General features: G+C 44.1%; 1 protein-coding gene across 3 annotated transcripts in view; it reads left to right on the forward strand.

Moving 5' to 3' along the window:
- LOC129385056 (uncharacterized) overlaps positions 1-19794 on the forward strand; it is a 298581-nt gene that overhangs the window by 178456 nt on the left and 100331 nt on the right. For all 3 annotated transcript variants that reach the window (XM_055070963.1, XM_055070962.1, XM_055070961.1), the window contains one exon: positions 12430-12542. In XM_055070963.1, the coding sequence (XP_054926938.1) occupies positions 12430-12542 (113 nt within the window). The remainder of the gene's footprint in view (positions 1-12429; positions 12543-19794) is intronic.

The following is a 19794-nucleotide window of genomic DNA, read 5'->3' on the forward strand; positions in this document are numbered from 1 at the left end:
ATTCTCTTACTTCATATATTTTTATATCCAATGACATTACGCACAGGAGCACAGATGTTTCGTTGAAGAGCAAGAAAGAAGCCCTGACAAAAATAAAAAACAATAACGAAGACGGCAAAAGATAGAAAGCAAGCAAAAAAGTGCCGCAGGAAAAGAATCATGAATCATGACTTTTCTTCGTCTTCTATTTGTATTTGAATACCAGAAAGACGAAGAAACAATCGTTATAATGGTGACAAAAAAGAAATGTTGCCAAAGCATTTAAAAACTAAATATTTAAAGTGTTAATGCTCGGGAATATAAAGCAATAAATTATGGCCTTGTAAAATTCACAGAAGAGCTTCTCTCACTATCACACTGTCATTTCAGATTTGTCAAGTTCCAAGGAAGCATTCTCTACATTTTACTTTTGTGCAATGGGAGAAAAATGAAATGGGCATAACCGAACCGATCCATTTTTCTATTTGCAACCGGTCACATTTTTCTCTTCCGTACAATGTAAAACGTTTTTTTAGAGTGACGAACTTCATAGTTTTCAGGATTTCAAGTTTGAAATGCAATGTTTGAGCAGTTGGAAACGAAATTCAGTGACATTGCACAATAAGAGACTATTTCTAAACATTTTTGACGCTTTTGTTATAAAAGGCATGACGTTTAGGAAAATTAGTTGCGAAACTGAAACTGAACTTTTTAGGGCCTTTCTTGCTCTTAGAAAAATATGTCCTTGAGGCCTCTCAGTGCCTATTCGTAGGTTGTGCGTTTGTATACATCTGTAAGCTAAATTTGACTGAGATTAAAGCAAAGATAGTTGACGAGTATTGAATGTCTATGCTATTCACGTCTTCTACCTTTCATTTTCTTGCTTTGTTATGTGTTGTTGCACAATTGGTACGCGGAGTGCATCGGCGATGGCTCACTTCCCACCTCTGCCAGAGGAAGTCTTGATATATTACGATTGATTCTCTTGACAGCTGAAAGGTGCGACTTTGCAACACCTGTCCTCATAGAAATTATTTATGCCCCCTAATTCCAATTTAATCTTATGTTCTTAAAGAATGGTAAAAGGGCCCAAACGAAAGTGCAAGTGATTCGACTTGAGAAAAATTTCGGGCCTTGTTTAAGGAAAACAAGGAGGAGAAACGCAACGTTAATCACAATACACGTGAAAAAGACTGCAAAATAAGTATAAAGCATACGTTTACGCGTACCCCGTGTATATACAATATACACAAGGGTATATAAACATATATACAGGAACTGATACATGAAACGGGCAAAGCATTTCTCTTCAGCAAATACAATTAACAAAAAATTCATAAAAATTACTGTAGCTTCTCGATAACGCTGTTTCACCATAATACAACAAAATTGCGCAAGTCGGACTTATGATTTTAGCAATGTCTACGCCTTCTTGATAAAAAGTTAAGCAGAACTGGAAATGTATCTTGAAGGCTTCGTTGACCATATTTCTTCCGGCAGTAGGGCACTTTGCTGTTTATTACATGTCGTACACACAGGTGCCCTGGTTTTGGACCGTCAAATAAAGCAACAGCTACAAAGCTATTCTCCATTCTTTTTATGCACAATAGACGGTATGAAATAGTAAAGCGTTGATATTGAAGTTACATTAAATTGAATAAGACATTCTCTTGTTGCTGTATTATAACCTTCATGAGCTGTGTCCCGAATAACCCTTTTTTGAAGCACTTCCCACCAAGTCAGAAAAAAAATGGCATAGCTTAGCTTTCACCTACAGAGAGAGAGAGAGAGAGAGAGCGAGTCAACTTTTATTAACGTCAGCAGTCACGAGGGTGGACGAAGCCGCCCTCCGCCTAGCAGACGGCCGAACTCCCCGGGCCTCAGTGGCTGCTTCGGCTATAGCTGGACGGCCCAAACCGGTTCTCGATGGTCTGAGCTGAGCGGCAGGGTCTCCCACTACTGCCAGTTTTGAATTTAGCGGCCCTCGAAAGGAGGCGCCTTCGAGCATGCCCATAGAATATGCGCCAGATCCGCCCTACCCTTACATAATTTACATTGATCCTTATATTGTCTTGGATAGAATCTGCTGCAGTCCACAGGGTTAGGATTCATGTTCGTTTGCAGGAGGCGCCAGGCTACTGCCTGTTTCTTGGTTATCTCTGGATAAGATGGTGGGTACCGGGCCCTTCCCAACCGAGAGTAATCGGCGATTTCAATATAGCTGACCATACGGTCTCCTCTCGTTCCCGGCTGGGCTGGCTCACTTGCTCGGCGAGTAAGTCCTCGAGCTACGTTGTGAGCCGCCTCGTTGCCGGTGAGAGAAGAATGCGTGGGCGTCCAAATAATTTGTATGGTCCCGCGATGACCATACCTAAGAGTTTGATGACCTAAGAGTTTGATCTGGTCTACGATAGGTATCGCGCTCCCGTTCGCCTTGATGTTAATGTTTGTGTTCCTCCGTATTGTTTTCTCGTTGTAGGGTACACCAGCAGGAGTTCAGACTTTTGCTAGTAGATATTGAACCCCCTCTCCTCCGCGTAGTGTTTGACGGCCTCCATGGCTTGCTGGAGGGTTTCTTTGCTTTGGCCCTCGCTGCCGCCTGTCACCCACAACGTTATGTCGTCGATGTCGTCGACGTACAGGCTGTGGTTGTGGACATGGACCTTCCTGAGGATTTTCTGCAGACCAATCATGGCCACGTTGAATAGAAAGGGCGACAATACCGAGCCCTGCCGCGTTCCCCTACTACCCAGTTCGATGTGGCCCGACTTGACTTCTCCTAGAGTTGTTATTTGAGCTGTGCGGTTCGAGAGAAAGTCCTGGATGAAGTTGTAGGCCTTGCAACTTACCCCCCCGGTGCCGGAGGTTCGCTAAGACCGCCTTGTGCGTAATATTGTCGGTGCCTTTGGTGAGGTCAAGCCCTAAACTGGCTTTTAGTCCCGCTCCTATGCCCTGCGCGTCGAGAATTTCATGTATGATTTGGAGTAGGATGTCCTGCGTCGACAGTTTCTGTCTGAACCCAATCATCGTGAGTGGATACAGCCTACCTAGGAAAGCAGTAGTTTAAGTAGGAGCCAAACGACTTATAAACGTTTAATTTATTTTTGGGTGAGGGCGACGAATACATATTCGCATGGTGCCAAAAGTTTTTGAGATCTGCCTAAATACAATGGATATGTGTGGTCCAGGGAACTTCTTTAAAATAATATTCAAATAATGTTCTTACTGAATTCACAACCTCAACAGTAGAACTATCAATATAGATAGTGCGTCAATAGCGTACAGAGCGGTTCTTGTGAATATAGCATTGATTTATTTTCGGTGACCTTATTCTAGAATGAATTCGAGTTACTCATAGTGTTTCAAACTTCGAGGCACTTCTTTACACCTGACTGGATAGTTTAGAAACATTAGTTACAAAAGAAATGATTCATATCATCCATATAAGATATCTGTAACTTCGCTCGCAACTGATTCCACTATAGGTTAGACATAACATATGATACTCCGACGGATCAACAACAGATGTCCGAGGATCAGACCTTGAAACACTTCCGCGTTATAGTATGAAGGAATGACACGTTAACTTGTTACCCATGCGTACATGTAGTCTTTGGAACATTGCGCAGAAATTCAAGAGGGATAGTGACGTACCTCCGATTTCAGTAAGTTTAATTTCTTTAACAACATCACATATAGATATTCCGATCAACTGTTTTTCCTTTAGTGCTGTAGAATAATTTATTTGCACTAAGAAGTGAAAGCGTGCGACAGTACTGCCAGTGGCAAGATAACCAATTGACCGTGGTACAGTAGATTGGCGTTATTGTACTTATCGTTTGATTAAAAGAGCAGCTTGTAACATAGGGCACATTATTCTTTTAGGCAGGCTTAGGAACGACCGCGCGACTACATGTGTGTGCACATTTGAGAAAAACAAGTGCGAGGAATACAATCGAAGGCACTCTTTGCGCGTGCTTCATAAGTTGGTGCTTGGGTGGCAAGGAAATCACAAAACTTTCTTATTTTGAAATTCGGCTTCCTACGTTAGAAAATATATATAGATTCATTATGCACTTTTGTTGTTTACTTCGCTGTTTCCCTCAAATATACCGCATACAATTTCGCTGCGTCAGTAGACTTTATCAGCCACCAGCCTCGTGCCGATGGCATATGTCCACGACCCTTGAGTCCAGTAATTTGGTTAGAAAATCTCGGCGTGAGAGTTTTTTATGCCTCCATCTATCGTCCTTCCTTCGCCACATATTTTGTCCCATTTGGCGTTCACATCGTTCTAGCACTATGACATCACGAGGTTAGGTAACTTTATCACCAGACACCTGTAGCTTTAGGCCTAAATAATACATCCGTCTAACTTATGTCAAAAATACATATTACATACATGTTATAGAATCGGGTTAGCGTTAGCGAGCCGTATTTTTTTTTTTTTTTTTGGTCAGGGTCGTAGGTTTTTACATACACATCAAAGACGTCAACACTTGTACGAAGGCTGTATGCGTTATTGTGGCCAGTTCCTAGAATTTCACTGCTGATAAATTCAACAGCCGAATTGTCGCGAGGAACAGCGAATTCGTTGGCAGAAGTCGTGATCGCTAGGCGGCTCCACACAAAGGCATGTGTGATATGGTTGTTATCGCCAAACGAAGAAACGATCTGTCGCCATTTACGGACAACATTGTCTCTTCTAGTAAGCGCAGCAAGATTTGCAGTGTTAAAGATACCCAGTGCGCAGATCGCACTGTGCATACTAAATGGATTGCTATTCCTCCGCTAGATACTATTTACAGATGAACTCGAAGGTTTGGCGATAACATGAATTTCCCGGTCGTATAATTGAAGAGGAACAAAACAAGAGAAAGCAGAGAGGTCAACCAGATGAACGTCTGGCCCGGTTACCCTGCACGGATGAAATAGATCAGGCTTGAAAAGAAATAATGAGAAGGCGAGGGCAAAAGGCGAGAGATCAATCATAATTAAGGGTTTAATTGAGCGAAAGTAATGCACCTGACCGATGTCCATTCCCAAACATTTATTAGGTCTAAGTGGGTAGCGCTCGCAATGTTATACAGGAAGGCGGGGCACTCATTGTTGCTATAGCTAATAAACACAAGACCAACGCACGACGATGGTGTACGTGAGCTGAGCTCGCTACAGCCGTCGCGAGCATCGCAGCCAGTTGCTATAACACCGCGCGTTATTATTCCCAACGAAGTCAGGAAATAAGCGAAAAAGAAGAATAGGAAACGCAATACTTCCATCAAAAGTTGAAAGTTTCTTGTCTCACTTTATTTTCGCTCACCATATAAAACACACAAACACAGCAATCCCTACGAGAGAACGAGACATTAAGTTTTCCTGAAATAATTGGTCTTCAGTGTTCAAATGTCCATATCATAGAGCTGCGTTGAAAGAAGTAAAAGTATATGAATTGAAAGCACGGTGGACCACCCTCACTGCTGACTCCAACAACGGTCTTCAATTCTTCGTCTTTCGAAGGGGCCGACGCATGGTATCCAAAAAGACACATACCCGAGTCTGCAAACGTTTCCAACGTGTCGTACGCGTGGCATCTCAGAAGAGAACCGATCCATTTCTTCTCCAAGCAAGAGCACGTGGTCTCTCGGAGGCAGGCACCTCTAACAGCGCTACGAAGAGCTGCCGAACACACGTGGCCAGCGGACGTCTTGCGGGTTCCCGCGTCATACTGAGCGCGCGGGCGCGCAGTGCCTGGCAAGCCACCACCACGATGCGGCGGTGGTGGAGAGCAAGAGTTTGAACCCCGAATCGATGCGCGAACAGCCACCGCCGCGCGACTAGCGGCCCTAGTTTGTGTCTTGCCGCCAGGGGCACGAGCTTCAATATATATGTATTGAAAAACACTGAAAACGATAGTTATAGCACTGCATTGCGCGTACTAAGGCTTGCAATTTTCGCCTTTCACCAAGTGAAAACGAATATATATATATATATATATATATATATATATATATATATATATATATATAATCTAAATTGAAGAACACTGAAAACGATACTTGTAGCGCTGCATAGCGCGTGCTAAGGCTTGCAATTTTCGCTTTGCACCAATTGAAAACGCACACGGCTGTAGGAGAACAATGTGCTCTGCGGCAGCCGTTCATTGCAGTCTCCGTAGTGTGCTTTGTAGAATCGTAGCATGTTTTAATGCTTAGAAGCATTAGGAGTGTCAGTATATAGAAAATATTGTATTATATATACAGGCTGTACCACGTAACTTTAGCCAAACTTTAAAAAATATGCGAATGCCACATAGCAGTACAAAACAAAGGTAATGTTGTTTGCCGTAGGTCGGAGATACTCAAATTATTATTTTTCATTCGCTTAATTAGATAATTGGTCTTAACAAATTAATCACATTCTCAAGGATTATAGTTAGATGAAAACTGTCAATGACAAAATTGTAGAGCCGCATGAAAAACTCCTGATACTGTTTTCTATTGCTCAATGCGTGCTACATAAAAGTGTTTTTACAAGCGTGAGAGAAGCCCGCAAATGCATGCAAAATTGCCATGCGACTGGCCACCCGAGGTACTTTGCGTGTATTCGCGGGCTTCTTTCACGCTCGGAACCACACTTTTATATAGCAAGTATTGAGGAGCAGAAAGGTGTACCGGAAGTGTTTCATGTTGCTATGCAATTTTCATATTGACACTTTTTATGTAATTATAATGTTTGAGAAGTCCATTAATTATATGGGTCTAATTATGTAATTAAGTAGAAGGCAAAATATAATCTTGGTATAAAGGACGGCAAACAACATTTCCTTGGTTCTGTCCAGAAACGGGGCATTCACATATTTTTAATGTTTCGCTAAAGTTACGTGGGACGTGTGTTACGAGTGTCGAGTGAGCGCTTGAACAATACTTCACAATGTGATGAATGCGGTTTAAATCATCCACGTGACATCAAAAAGGAGTGACGTAATGACTAACGCATTTCCCCCGCGTTTACTGCTAAATCGCCACAAAGTTCTGTCTTTATTTTACCTCTTTGCCTTGTCTTCTTATTGCTGGTGGCTTCAGCTTCTTCATCATTTCCTTGTGGACCGCTGTTTGCACCGCAACCACTGCTTTAGCCGGCTCTTTATATTAGTCTTCTTAGTATTCGCTTATTTAATATCACTGCAATATTTTGCACAACATTGCTGTATTAGTTCTGTGGTGACATTCTATTCCTGCGCAGAAAACTCAAGCTGCAGCTGGGCTCTCATAAAAAATTATCGCCTTTGAAGTATACAATTTACGGAGAGAATATCCAGGCTCACGCCAATCCAATAGACAAGGTTGCAACTGTAAAAAGATTAGCACCTATACTGCGTCGCTTAAACATGTGAGACATTAATTGCATTATTAAAGCAATATTGCACAGCCACAGAAAGGAGGCTGAATTTGTCTTCGATGAATGATTACGAGCCACACCAGAAGGTTTGCTCTTAAAGGCCAACTGGATAGAAATGTACCTTAGCTAAAATTTGTTATAAATTAGTAGTACATACCACTGAGCCAATCTTGGAAATGCCGCAGCACTGGTAATTCGTAATTGTACAATCTTTCTCTGAAAGCATTTTTAAACAGCACGTTGTCTGCTGCGCGTGCTGTCTGGTGTCAACGGTTTAGTTAGGTGGCTTTTGGTGCCACGTTTTGCCTTGGCACCAAGACAAGCCGCTCTTGAGCGTTGTTTTGTCAATAAAGAAAGAGAGAAACAAACAAACAAACAAACAAACAAACGTAAGCAGACGATGCGCGTACCAGCCGGGTGGTGTCGCTATGAGGTAAGTTCCCGCATGCCGCACCCGTGATTGCTTCAGCGCGCCAGGCCAGGAGAAGGCGAGAGAGGCTCGTCGCGGTAGTCCGCTGGCCGCGGTGTCTAGACTACGAAGGAGCGTGGCGTAGTCTAGACACCGCAGGAGCGTGGCGGAGGTCACGCCAAGGAACTGCGCGCTAACTCACGAGTCACTTCTGACAAGTGGTACTGCCGGTGTCTTTTTTTTTTTAAGTTAGTGTGGAAAATGGGTATTTTGGTTAGCATTTTGTGACGCTTCCGTTCGTATTTCGAACGGCAAGTTTTCACCAGCTCTCCTCTATACTTTTATTATCTTAAACTAGGCGTTTTACGTGGTTCAAAATTTTGTTGCATTGAGCTTCTAAACAATATGCACATTTAATCTCTGCACTCAGTATGTAAAGTCTTCAGGAAGACGAGTAGGTGTTTTAAGTGATCTAACCCGTGCTTCGTTTTTAAGCAACGATTACTCTTGGTAAGTGCACTAAAATCTGGTATGCGAATCTGTAAGGATTAATGCTTCCGTTCAACAGCTGAACTGACTGAACCCTACTTGGCCACATTTGTGTCTAGCCACTGTCGACTCGGGAAGGAAATGCGCATTTCCTGTTGCTCGATAGGGTCCCTAATAGCTTTTCCGTCGAGTTTTGACCTCAGCGAAATGTTTCTCAGGAACATCGCTGTGCATTATTTGTATTAGAATTTCATGTTTTATTTAACTGTCGCCGCAACGTCATGATCACTTATCGGCACCCCATGCTCAAGGGCACATGTAAAGCCGAAGAACTCTTGCATTGTAAGAAGTAATTATTAAAAAAAGGACATTATTGATCTTATTATTAGTAATAATATTTATCATGTGAACATACACAAACACCGTAAAAATGAACGAAAAGCGGGTTAGCAGTTCTCTCCTCAAAAAACCACCACGTCCACCCTCTTACAGAGGATAGAAGAAAAAGAAAGAGAAAGCAAATAAGAAGATAAAACACGTTTCCCTGTGTACTTCCCTGCGGAAGCAGTTCCCCGTGTACGCGCTACCAATTAAAAGGTAAAGATCGCACTGCCATAAAGTGAGAAATAACAAATTTAAACATGGGTTCTTTTTAAAAAAATGTTGTTTAACGAAGAAGAATGTTTAGCACGCAGTTGCCTTTGCAGTAGTCAATGCAAATATGGGCGTACTTGGCACTGCTACACGAAGAAAAATAGAAAGCTTAGGTGACACGGGCCTGGACTGACGCTTGTGATAACAGTTATACAATGTGTCCTTCACCTCGTTCCTCCCAATAACATCCCCCATTGTGACCCTTTTTCTTCCCCTCTTCCCTTTCCCTTACATAGAGTGGCAAGCGCAGCAAGCCAGACGCTCCATTTTCCGGCCGACCTCTCTACATTTTCCAATCATTAAACTAGTTCTTCTTCTTGGCCACCGCTACAGGAAGGTAATCAGATTACAGTTAGACGCTTCAATAAAGCTAACATCTCGAACTCGAAATTTCATATTGTGGACCCATCGCTCCATTTTATTCTTCTTTGTTTCTTAACTTGCCAAACTAGCTACGTTTGGTAAATATCGCTTGGGTATTTAGTTCTTTAAATATAAGCTCTGACATTTCATGAATATTTATTGCAGTCTTAAAGGCTTTGCAAAGATATAGCACCAATGTCGAAGATAACAGTGGTTGAAGATAAACGTTGTCTGCATCTGTGCATTCGGATTTCTCTTTGTGTAATTTTCGTTGTCTAGGCCAGGTAGTATTTTGACGAAGTACAACAAAACGGCTGTAACCGTAAGAGAAAACACGACGCAGCCACAAGCAGCCAACATAATTCTGGCATATAAACTGTGAAACAAGTGAGCTTCCAGCACCGCAATGATCGAGAAGTAAATCTTAATGGTGCCGCCACTAGCTTCAAACGTAACTGATGGTTCTGTAACACGCTATAGTATTTTAATATAGCAGGGTACTGCTTCTTTCTTCTTGAATGGAGGATATAAAGATGTTCAAGAAGTACCGCTAAACAAATATAGGTATACGGAAGCATGGCCGCTGGAAGAAAACGAGACAGAGGCGACATAAACGTACAATTTATGGCGAGGTCAAGGCAACACGACCATGACAAGGGAATAATAAATCTGCCAAGCCTATATCGTGGAAACAGTGAGCACAAGGACATTTCTCTTATGCGGAAGTAGGTGCCCGTTCCGCGAGGGGAAGCGGCGAAAGATCGACGGGAAGGGACAGAGAAGAAACTTGGCATTTGCCAAAGGAAGGGATGGATCTTGGAATAATAGGTCCACGGTGAATTGACGTGACCTGTTTTGTAGCATCGTCGTAGACGTTTCAAGGACTGTCAGGCCGTTGTTTGAATGAGGAGATAAGGCTTCGCGCTTCATCCCTCAGAAAGTATTGGAGCGCTGATGAAATGAAGGCAGCGCGTCTTCAGAATTGCCTTCTGAGGTGCTTGTATACACTGTCAAAACGACAGGCAGTCAGTCACATGGTCTGCGTTGAAAGACCCTATTGTTTAGAGGCAATTATTTGTGCATCCAAGTTTAATGTTTTGCTGTTCAGGAATTGTGAATTGAGGTTTCAAATTTTGGTATGTGTCCACCAGGCAGGTTCCCATTAGGGGCCCGGGGGGGGGGCCGCACCCCCCCCCCTACGCCACCGCTCCTCAACCATATTCCTAAAGCGCCGCCAAATCAATCTTGAGACTTGACAGCTATTCGACCGTGAACACTGGACTGCTGTTAGTTTTAGTTTAGCGTTTGCAAACAAACGTAAACTCATTACGTGCGTAACGAAATAGCCTTGTCATCACTGTGCTTGCTCTGAACGTTACTGGGTTTCCGGTGTTTACGTGCGCCATGATAACGTACGTTATTTGGCGAGTTTAACGTCCAAATGCTAAGAAATAGCGTTGCAGAACATGGCGGCACCCATGGCTCCCGCTTCAGCGTGAATTCTCGTGATATCTGCACTCTGACTCGCGTTGATCGCCAGTAAATATTCAAATGAGCTTGCGCTTTCTCTAAATTCACCTGAAATGTTAGTTATGGGCTCATAGCACGTCCAATTTCTGAGATCGCTCGGCGATTCCGGCGCCCGTATAGGCCTAACGAGACGTGTCAGCATAGCAACAACAGGATGGTTGCGAATCGATTGTCTTGGCTTGGATACGTTAAACACGAGGCAACAGATGGCGCTCTATTTTATAACGTCTTCCTTACGTTTGCGTTCCCGTACGGTAAACAAAAAGTCTTGAATGGACGCGCACCGTAACGTCCCGCAAAGGTTATTACACTTAACGTACGTAAGGCGAAAAATGCTATTCTAAAACTGTTTATTATGACCGAGGCATCGAAGTGATCGCTCATCGGGTCGAGGGAAAGGCCACTGAACTGTGGACGTGAAACAGCTTGATATTCTCCCAGCTAAAAGATGGCGCAATGTTTTTGCCTTTCTCATTATTTCGATGTTTGTTTCCAAATCTCAAGGTGCTGTCGCTGGACAGGCCCCACTGATATCTTTTCAACGATCTACGTGTCGCAGCCATCCCTAAATAATGCAAAATTTCAATCAAACTCTGCATTAACCGTTGAACTCATAAGCAATATGAATGTCACCCGTTACCTCGCCTGTTTTTTTTTTTTTTTCCATAATTGTTCCGCACCTTTCGTGCAACATCGGCAACGGGAGAAAGGAGTCGCAAGAACTTGAAAAATTAGGCGATCTACTAAGGGAGAGAGCCGAGGCCATAGCCGAACAGGAAGAAAAAGCAAAAATTAATAAATTTAATCGTTCTTCCTGAAAATATTTATGGACGAAAATTCTTTTTATTTAAAAAGGAAGTAGAGAAAACGCCGCAGAGAAGAAAGTGGTGAATGGTTACCTGTATTTTGATAGATGCTTCTACAGTTATCATTCGAGGCGCGCCTGACGTAGCCACTTCTCTACTGCGCTTATGTGGATGTTTTTCTAACCTTCCGCGGGGGCTTAGTACGTATAGAAGCGCAGCGTCTTGCCCTCTAAGCGGTTGTACGGGACTGGCGGCTACGCCTCCATACACAACTTCCCAAATAACAATACGAGTCGGTTTTGGCCCCTAACTTGGTAAAACAGTAAACGAGGGATAAAACAACTGTGATTATTCCACACATATAACTTTCTCGGTAATTCTACCAGATCATTAGAAAAAAACACTACCAGAAATCTTCATTTTACGCTTTCGCTTGTTTATTGTTCTTGGCTTTGTCCGTCCGCCGTTTCTTTCCTGCGCGGGTCAATTTGATGTGGTTCGTGGTTTGCCAAGTAGAGGCGTACTTGCGATATACAACTTGTTTCATTTCTCTCTTGCGGGATTACGCACCTTTATAGCGAACGCTGGGAATTATTAACTTTTGTACTAGTAAAAGTACCCCCCACCCCTCATTTGCATAGAAAAGCTGCCTTCGGGGTTGGGCCCCTCCCCCCCCCCCCCCCCCCCCGCCGAAAACATATCCTGGATACGTGCCTGGTGTACACTAATGCACGTTGGAACCACCTTGCCTGCCCATTTATGCCTAAACTTGCTATGTGTTTCAACTTTGGTTTTGTGTAGGTGACGCTGGTGCTTCAAGGTGCAACAACGTTCGATTACTTGGCCTCGCCCCCACCAAGTGTTGCTGGGCGGAGGATTATGAAAATTCAAAGCACGTCATGCGGTGACAATAGGTAAGCGCTTTATTCAGCTGATTTTACAAATACGCATGATTAATCGGTTGCCAAGTACGCACATTAAAAGCAAACATCTTCGCTCATCTAGGCCATCCATACCTTGAAATGAAGTTGATGCACTGACTCTATCTTTAAGGCGAAAGCCTTGAGTGGCTCGTTGCTATGGCTCATTCCTAAAGAACGTTGCGTCGGGTCGAGTGGTACAAAAAATACACCGTCAGCAATGGCTCATACCCTGTAAGCAAGCAAAGATGCAATGGATTATGCCTTCTTAAAGTAGAGGCGACAAGCGCTCAGCCAAGTGAAGCGAACAGTGCGCGTGCATTCATTAAGTCACCCATACAACACACAGAACAGCACACCTTTCAATAAAGAACAAGTTCACGAGAAGCATCCGAACCATCACTAAAGCATTGCATACCCCCTTTGGAAGTACGTTTCGGGCGAAGATGCTCGCCAAGCGAGAAACAAGATGCGACGTACGAAATCAGCGGGAGCGAAGCGTTCGACCGCGAGTGCTGCTTCGCCCCGCTGAGAAGATGCAACGTAAAGTGGAACAGAAACGTTGTTGGCGTGAATCTGACTCTGCTATACGAGCGCTCGAAGTCGCTGCTAATCTTCGAAAACGAGCCGAAGAAGCCGAACTGCGAAAGCAGCAATGCGACGATGCGAGACAGTAACGAAGAGAAGAGGCTGAAGCTCGCGGACAACGACTTGCCACACCTTTACTTCACACTGTGGCGCGTTATGTCCTGCGAGAAGTCTGACCCCTCCGATAGTATAACATAATGCGTTATGAAGTGTGCAGCGAGCTTTTGCCTTCACGTGCTGCCGGGGAGCACATGTTGCCGAACTTTTGTTCACTGTATTCACTGATTGTGTTTTTTTTTCCACCGGCCCCATTCTGGGCCTGTCTTGTGCAATAGGCCGAAGGAACATTTCAATATATTTGTCATCACTCGAGCAAGCGCTGCCCAGACAACCCTTCTTTCGGTAGCCATTGCAGCGATTCCACTGAAGAAAAGCGAAAGGGAGGGATCTTCAATGCGTAAGAAAATGGTCTGTGCATGAACAACGGGTCAGCAACAACAATAAAATATTTGTATTTTAGCCTGTCCAAGAAGAATAGAAGCAGTGGAGGCTCTAATAGAAAGCAAGACACCTGCAGCAAGCAGCAACAAGAGAGGAATCTGAGAGTGTTGGTAATCAAAGCCTGCAGATCGAAATAAGAACACACCGGAGACATACTGATAGCAAAGGAATCGCAATGCGAAAAGTGATACATGGAGAAATATAATGTAAGGACAAGGCAAGCGAAATGTATTTTCTAAACTCACGCCTGAGGACTCACAAGAAGCAGCATAATTTTCTTGTATTTCTTTTTGCAAGCTCGTACTTCGTTTCAGTAGAGCATTCATTAGTGCTTGTTTGGCAAACAGGGCTGCCTCTGAAATTCTCCACTTGTTCATCAACTGAGTTGAAGCGCTGCGCTGCGAACCCCAACACTAAGCTATTCTCCCATTGCCACCCATGGATGCGTTTTCGTAGCGGTGGCAGCGCCCTCAAAATCTGACGTACTGCGCTCTCTGTTTCCGCGTACTACCGCTTTCCGATCTCAGATGCTTCTTTTGCCCAGCAAGCGTGATGAGATATTTGAGAGCTTTCTCGGAAAAGGCGAACGATTCGATCCGCTCTGACTAAGCCTGCTTGCCTGCTGCCTCATCTCGGGCTCAATCCTCTATGCTAAAAAATAAATTCTGAGGTGTTACGTGCCAAAACCAAGATATGATTATAAAGAACATCGTAGTGCGGGGCATCGAGTTTATATTTTTTGACCACCTGGGGTTCTTTGAGGTGCACCAACTGCACGGTATGCGGGCGCTCTGGCAATTCGCCCCCATCGAAATGCGACCGCCGCAGCCGGGATTCGATCCTGCGCCGTCGGGCTTAGCTACGCAAAGCCAAACCAACTGCGCCACCACGGCTGACGGCTTTATGCTAGTTTCTGTTGGTTTGTAAACAGATTTAAACAGAACTTCGCGAGACAGCACGACGCATGACGGATTCACGATGACTAAAAACACAAAGCAGTGAATTCTAACTATATTTATTCAGCTGTCTACCTGCGAATACGCTAACGCGAGGACGCACGCTATACCCCGTCGTGTCGTAAAGTTATGTTATACCAAGTTCTTCAAACCTACTTTATGGTCGCATACAAAAGTGAAAACCTAGCTTGTAGTGCAGCTCGCGCTCTACTTCACGGTGAGAAATATGTGAAATTGGATTTCCGTGGTATTGGCCTATCGAAATTTCGATGGTGGACGGATATTTGTTTGAAGTCGAAGAGTTGTTTTTGGCCCGGAATACAGGGAATGCTATCTGTGGCGGCCTGCCAAAAAGATGCCAGCGATTGGTCGGATTGTGCTGCTGACGTAGAACTCACACGTAGCTGATATTACGGCGGAGAACGTAATTGAAAAAATAACCTACAAACTGTCACTACATGTCTTCGAGCTCATGCCACTGCGGCAACATGAAGCCAGGATATTGAACACACAAGAAGCGCTCGCTGGAAGCGCAAGGAGCGTCACGGTAGAAACCAGTGCACTGCAGTATGCCTGGTATGCTTGCAACGCGCTCTTGCAAAACAGGCGCATGAAAATTCATCATAAAAGAAATAATAAAAACAATCAATCTCCATCTTGCTCATAGTGAAATCGCCCGTTGTATTGACATTTGGTTGTGGGTTCTGTGTCAAAATTGAGCTACAGTAGGAATTGTGCGACATTACTGTATCGTTTGTGGCTTGGCACAGCGCATACATGCGTGACTGTCTGGAATCCAACAACTCATTCTCCGAAGAGGCATTGCAGCTACGTAGATGATGTGCAACGTATGCTGCTAGAGCACCCTACTTCCCCCGGGGCCAACAATGGGACAGCAGAACAGCGCTAATTAAAACAGAATGTTAATAATCAGACTCTCTGTCTCTAAATATAAAAGGGCATATATGTGTTGTGTATGTTTGAGTTTGGCATTTGTGTTTGTGGTGCGATGCATGTGTTGTAGTACATAGGTATTCTAACTACGTCAGCCATCTTGTCTGCGAAACTTTCAACTTCTGTGCGTGTTTTGCGAGTCTTTTTGTACTTTCTCTTATTTGCGCAACTGCACGCACTCGTGTACCTGAGCTTCTTTCGAATCTGCTACATCTTCCTTTACTCGTAGTTGCAACTTAGCAAATGATCGTGCTATCTAAGTGTCTTCAATTTGTTTGAGTGCGTCTCGTGCTTTTATTTATTGTTTTTTTCCTCGGACGAGGAATAGTCGGTGCCAGTAAAGTTGCCAACCAGTCTTCTTATTCGTGTAAAGAATTTCAAACAGAACCCATCTCACGATGAACGTCGAGGTTAATGCAATTAGCACTGCAAAAAATGTTGCGATACGCCGCAGCGACCACGCCGAAACGCGTACTATATGAGACGTGCATGAAGCTGGGTTTCTATCTCCTGCTTTCCCCTGGGCACGCTGCGCCATCTGACGTCGCCACCACCTCGAAGTCCACGTGTAGAGCGTGTGTGCACACACACATTCCGGCAATTTTGTCTGAATATATATATATATATATATATATATATATATATATATATATATATATATATATATATATATATATATATATATGTATATATATAATGTAGCGGTGTTTGATTCCGCCCAGCACCAGACAAACTTTAAAGGTTTTTTTCTTCATTGAAGAGCGGCACATATCCCATGACCGAACGTGGCATCAAAGAGGCTCCATTGCACATACCCACATGGTATGGTATGGTATGGTAAAACTTTAATGAAGTCCTGCAGGTCGTGAGTCTTCACGAAGCGGACCGCTCCCACGTGGGAACCGGAAGGCCGAGCCTCTCGGCCGCATCGTGGGCCTGCTGGACAGCCCAGAGTTGGTCAGTCAGAAGAGGGCTCCGGAGAACCGCCTCCCATCTGGCCGAGCTGTTAGCGATGATAGAGCGTGACCGGGCACACCGCCAGAGCATGTGGTCTAACGTGGCTATTTCTCCACAATCGTGGCAGGTAGCATTGGTGTAAATATCGGGATAGATTTTATGTAAAAGCGACGGATTGGGATAGGTATTCGTTTGAAGTAGACGGAGCGTTAATGCTTGAGCTCTATTGAGGCGCGGATGAGGAACAAAGTAGGTTCTACGGCTGAGATAGTAGTGTTTAGTAATCTCGTTGTAGGTGGAGGGCGTGTCCCTGTTCTCTGGGAAGTCGGCTTCCGATGGGTCGAGGGTAGCGCGGTGGGCAAGTTCACGCGCAGCCCCGTGAGCCGACTCGTTGAGGTTGGGAGGAGCACCCTTTATCTGACCCTGGTGTGCGGGTCACATACCCACATACCACATACCACATACCCACATACCCGGTACCTTGTACCCGGGGGCGTATACCCAGGTTTATTAATGAGTGGCTCATCACACTTTCATATACCCAGAGACCGAAGTCGGTTCAACGATGTATTTCGAACGCAGTTGCTTCACCACGGCAGCCTGATGATCCATTCATTACATCATGGGCTACCCAATATGAGCCAAGTTGGCTTAATGGTTACAGATGCGGATAAACACAGGAAAGCGCGTGAAATATTTCATGCTAATCGCATTAAAAGCCTGAATTCGGGCGCTCTAACTACTGTAGTACCGCACTTTTCTCTAACAAAAAAGTTGTGCTGTGTCGAAGGACACACGACGCAGAGTGGAAAGGGGGTGGTGGAGGTGATGATAATAATGTGAATATTAAGTTAATAATAACGAGACTAGAAAGAAGAAGAATATTATTACCACATTTCTACCTTCGATTTCCATCAGCAGCTTTTATTTATTCGTTAGATGGGTATTTCTCATGGGCGCTTTCGTCTTCAATGTGCGCACAGGCTAGTAGGGCGAGGTATAGGATGAATGGCGCCCAGCCTGTTATGCCCTTGTCAAGCTCCATCTTCTGAAGCTCCCCGGCATGTGTTCTGGCAGGCTTCAGAGTATACAGTATTTGATAAGTTGCGCCCAGGTGGCTCACCAAAAGTGAAGCTGGTCACCACAATCTTGCTTGGGGCAAGAATCCCGTGCCGCAGTGGTTGGTAGTCCTAGAGGAACACGGAGTGTGCTGCCGTACTGCTGTTGTAATGGTATTTAATAATTGTGGCATGCTTTTCTAGAGCATTGCAGCAGCCCTATGGGCCCTGGTGAAATAGCGCATTGCTTTCGGCTGCGCATATTGTCTTCACGAGACGCCGCGAATAGCATTTCACCTGTAAGTACACCTTTCTCTTTGTTTGCCTACGGCCGCCTGTAGGGTGTACCTTCTCTTCAGTTGGGAACTATTGGGAATGTGCACGCACATGATGTACTGCATTACTCGTGTCTCGGTATTAAATTTACTCCTTAAATACTAATTGGTGCGTCGCTGCGTGTGGTTGCGGTGGTATTTCCCCGCTAGCTTGCAGTGCACGTGAGGCTGCTCAAATACGCTTGCTGTATGATTGCACGTACCGCAATGTGTCTGCTTGTAATAGAACTTAAGCACAAGGGCGCTGATGTACCGAGCATTAGGTACTAGTGGGTACTAGTAAGCAGATGTGGAATTCTTTGAAATTTTGAGTCCATTATTGTGTAAACAATCCTTGGTGAGTACCTCAGCTCTGTCACGCGAAAAGTGAAGTGCTTTGTATCTGCAGAAATATGCGTAACTTGCGAAGTTAGGACATTTATTCGCAATAATTGTGTAAATTTAGATGATTTGTAGCTTTATAAGCGATTGGAAAGAATTTAAACCAATAAAGATTGATCCAGGAGACTGCCCATAGGGGGATGCATTGGGTCCAACAGAAAATGCATGGGGAAGCTTGCGTTTAACAGGGGCAAGCAAAGTGAAATTCTGGGTTGGCCAAATTGAAATTTGGGGATGGGCTTATTTAATTTGCCAACCTCAAATTTTAAATTGGCTCACCCGCAAGCTTCAATTTCGCCCACACCCAAACATCAAGCTGTCGGACCCGCAAACTTAAGTTGGCCCATCCTCCAATTGAAGTTGCACCTCCTCTAAATTTATTTTTGCCGAAATCCAGATTTCATGTTGGCTTACCACTAAATTTAGGTTGGACCACCCCCAAGTTTCACTTGGCCTACTCCCTAATTGCAAGTTGGCCCATCCCCAAATGTCAAGTTTGCCCACCCCCAAATTTAAGTGGGCCCACCCCTTCTATGAGCTTCCACATGCCTTTTCTATTTAACCCTATGTGTCCCTATGGGTATTCTGTGTGATAAATTTGTTTTTTCTTGCTTTAACTTGTACCTAATTGCTTATAAAACTACCAATCATCCACATTTACACTATTATAACGATCAAACGTCTTCGAAGATTACGCATTCTTGTGCAGCTGCAAAGCGTTACACTTTTGAGCTGGTCAAAGGATGCTTATCCGCCCGCCGTGGTTGCTTAGTGGATATGGTGTTGTGATACTAAGCACGAGGTCGCGGGATCGAATCCCGGCCTCGGTGGCCGCATTTCGATGGGGGCCAAATGTGAAAACACCCGTATACTTAGATTTAGGCGCACGTTAAAGAAGCGCAGGTGGTCCAAATTTCCGGAGTCCCCCACTACGGCGTGTCTCATAATCAGAAAGTGGTTTTGGCACGTAAAACCCCATAATTTAATTAAGGATACTTACCCAGTAAAAGAAGCTAATCATTGAAACCCTTTGAGGCACACAAAAAATGAATGTAGTATTATCTAGTACTGTAACTACATTACCTCATCGCAATCAAAATAGTTGTGTATGATAAGCAAATATATTTTGCTTGCAATTTTCGATTGGGGATCCGAAAACGCACTCGAGTGCCGCGAGTATTCCACAGTTGGCTATATGCTGGGCCTGCCCTCTTTTGTTCCCAGCAATATGGCCGCGGGTCACTTCATTCGCTCAAGTAATTTTAGTACATAACCTCCTTGAGGTTTATTATCTACTGGCTATAGCGCAGATAGCTGCAGGCTATTCTGCGTATGGTGTATGGAAGCGCTCTGAAGTGGTCTTGAAATCAGATTCCAGTTGCTATCTCGCATGCGCATAGAACCAAGAAAATTTGTTCTTATCGCCCTATTGCATTATATACAGCGACCACGATAAGAAAGGAAATGTAAAGAAATGAACCACGTAAAGAAAAAAAATGCTGAATAAATACACCAA

Source organism: Dermacentor andersoni, chromosome 5 (genome assembly GCF_023375885.2).
Source record: "Dermacentor andersoni chromosome 5, qqDerAnde1_hic_scaffold, whole genome shotgun sequence".
NCBI classification, from domain to species: Eukaryota; Metazoa; Arthropoda; class Arachnida; order Ixodida; family Ixodidae; genus Dermacentor; species Dermacentor andersoni.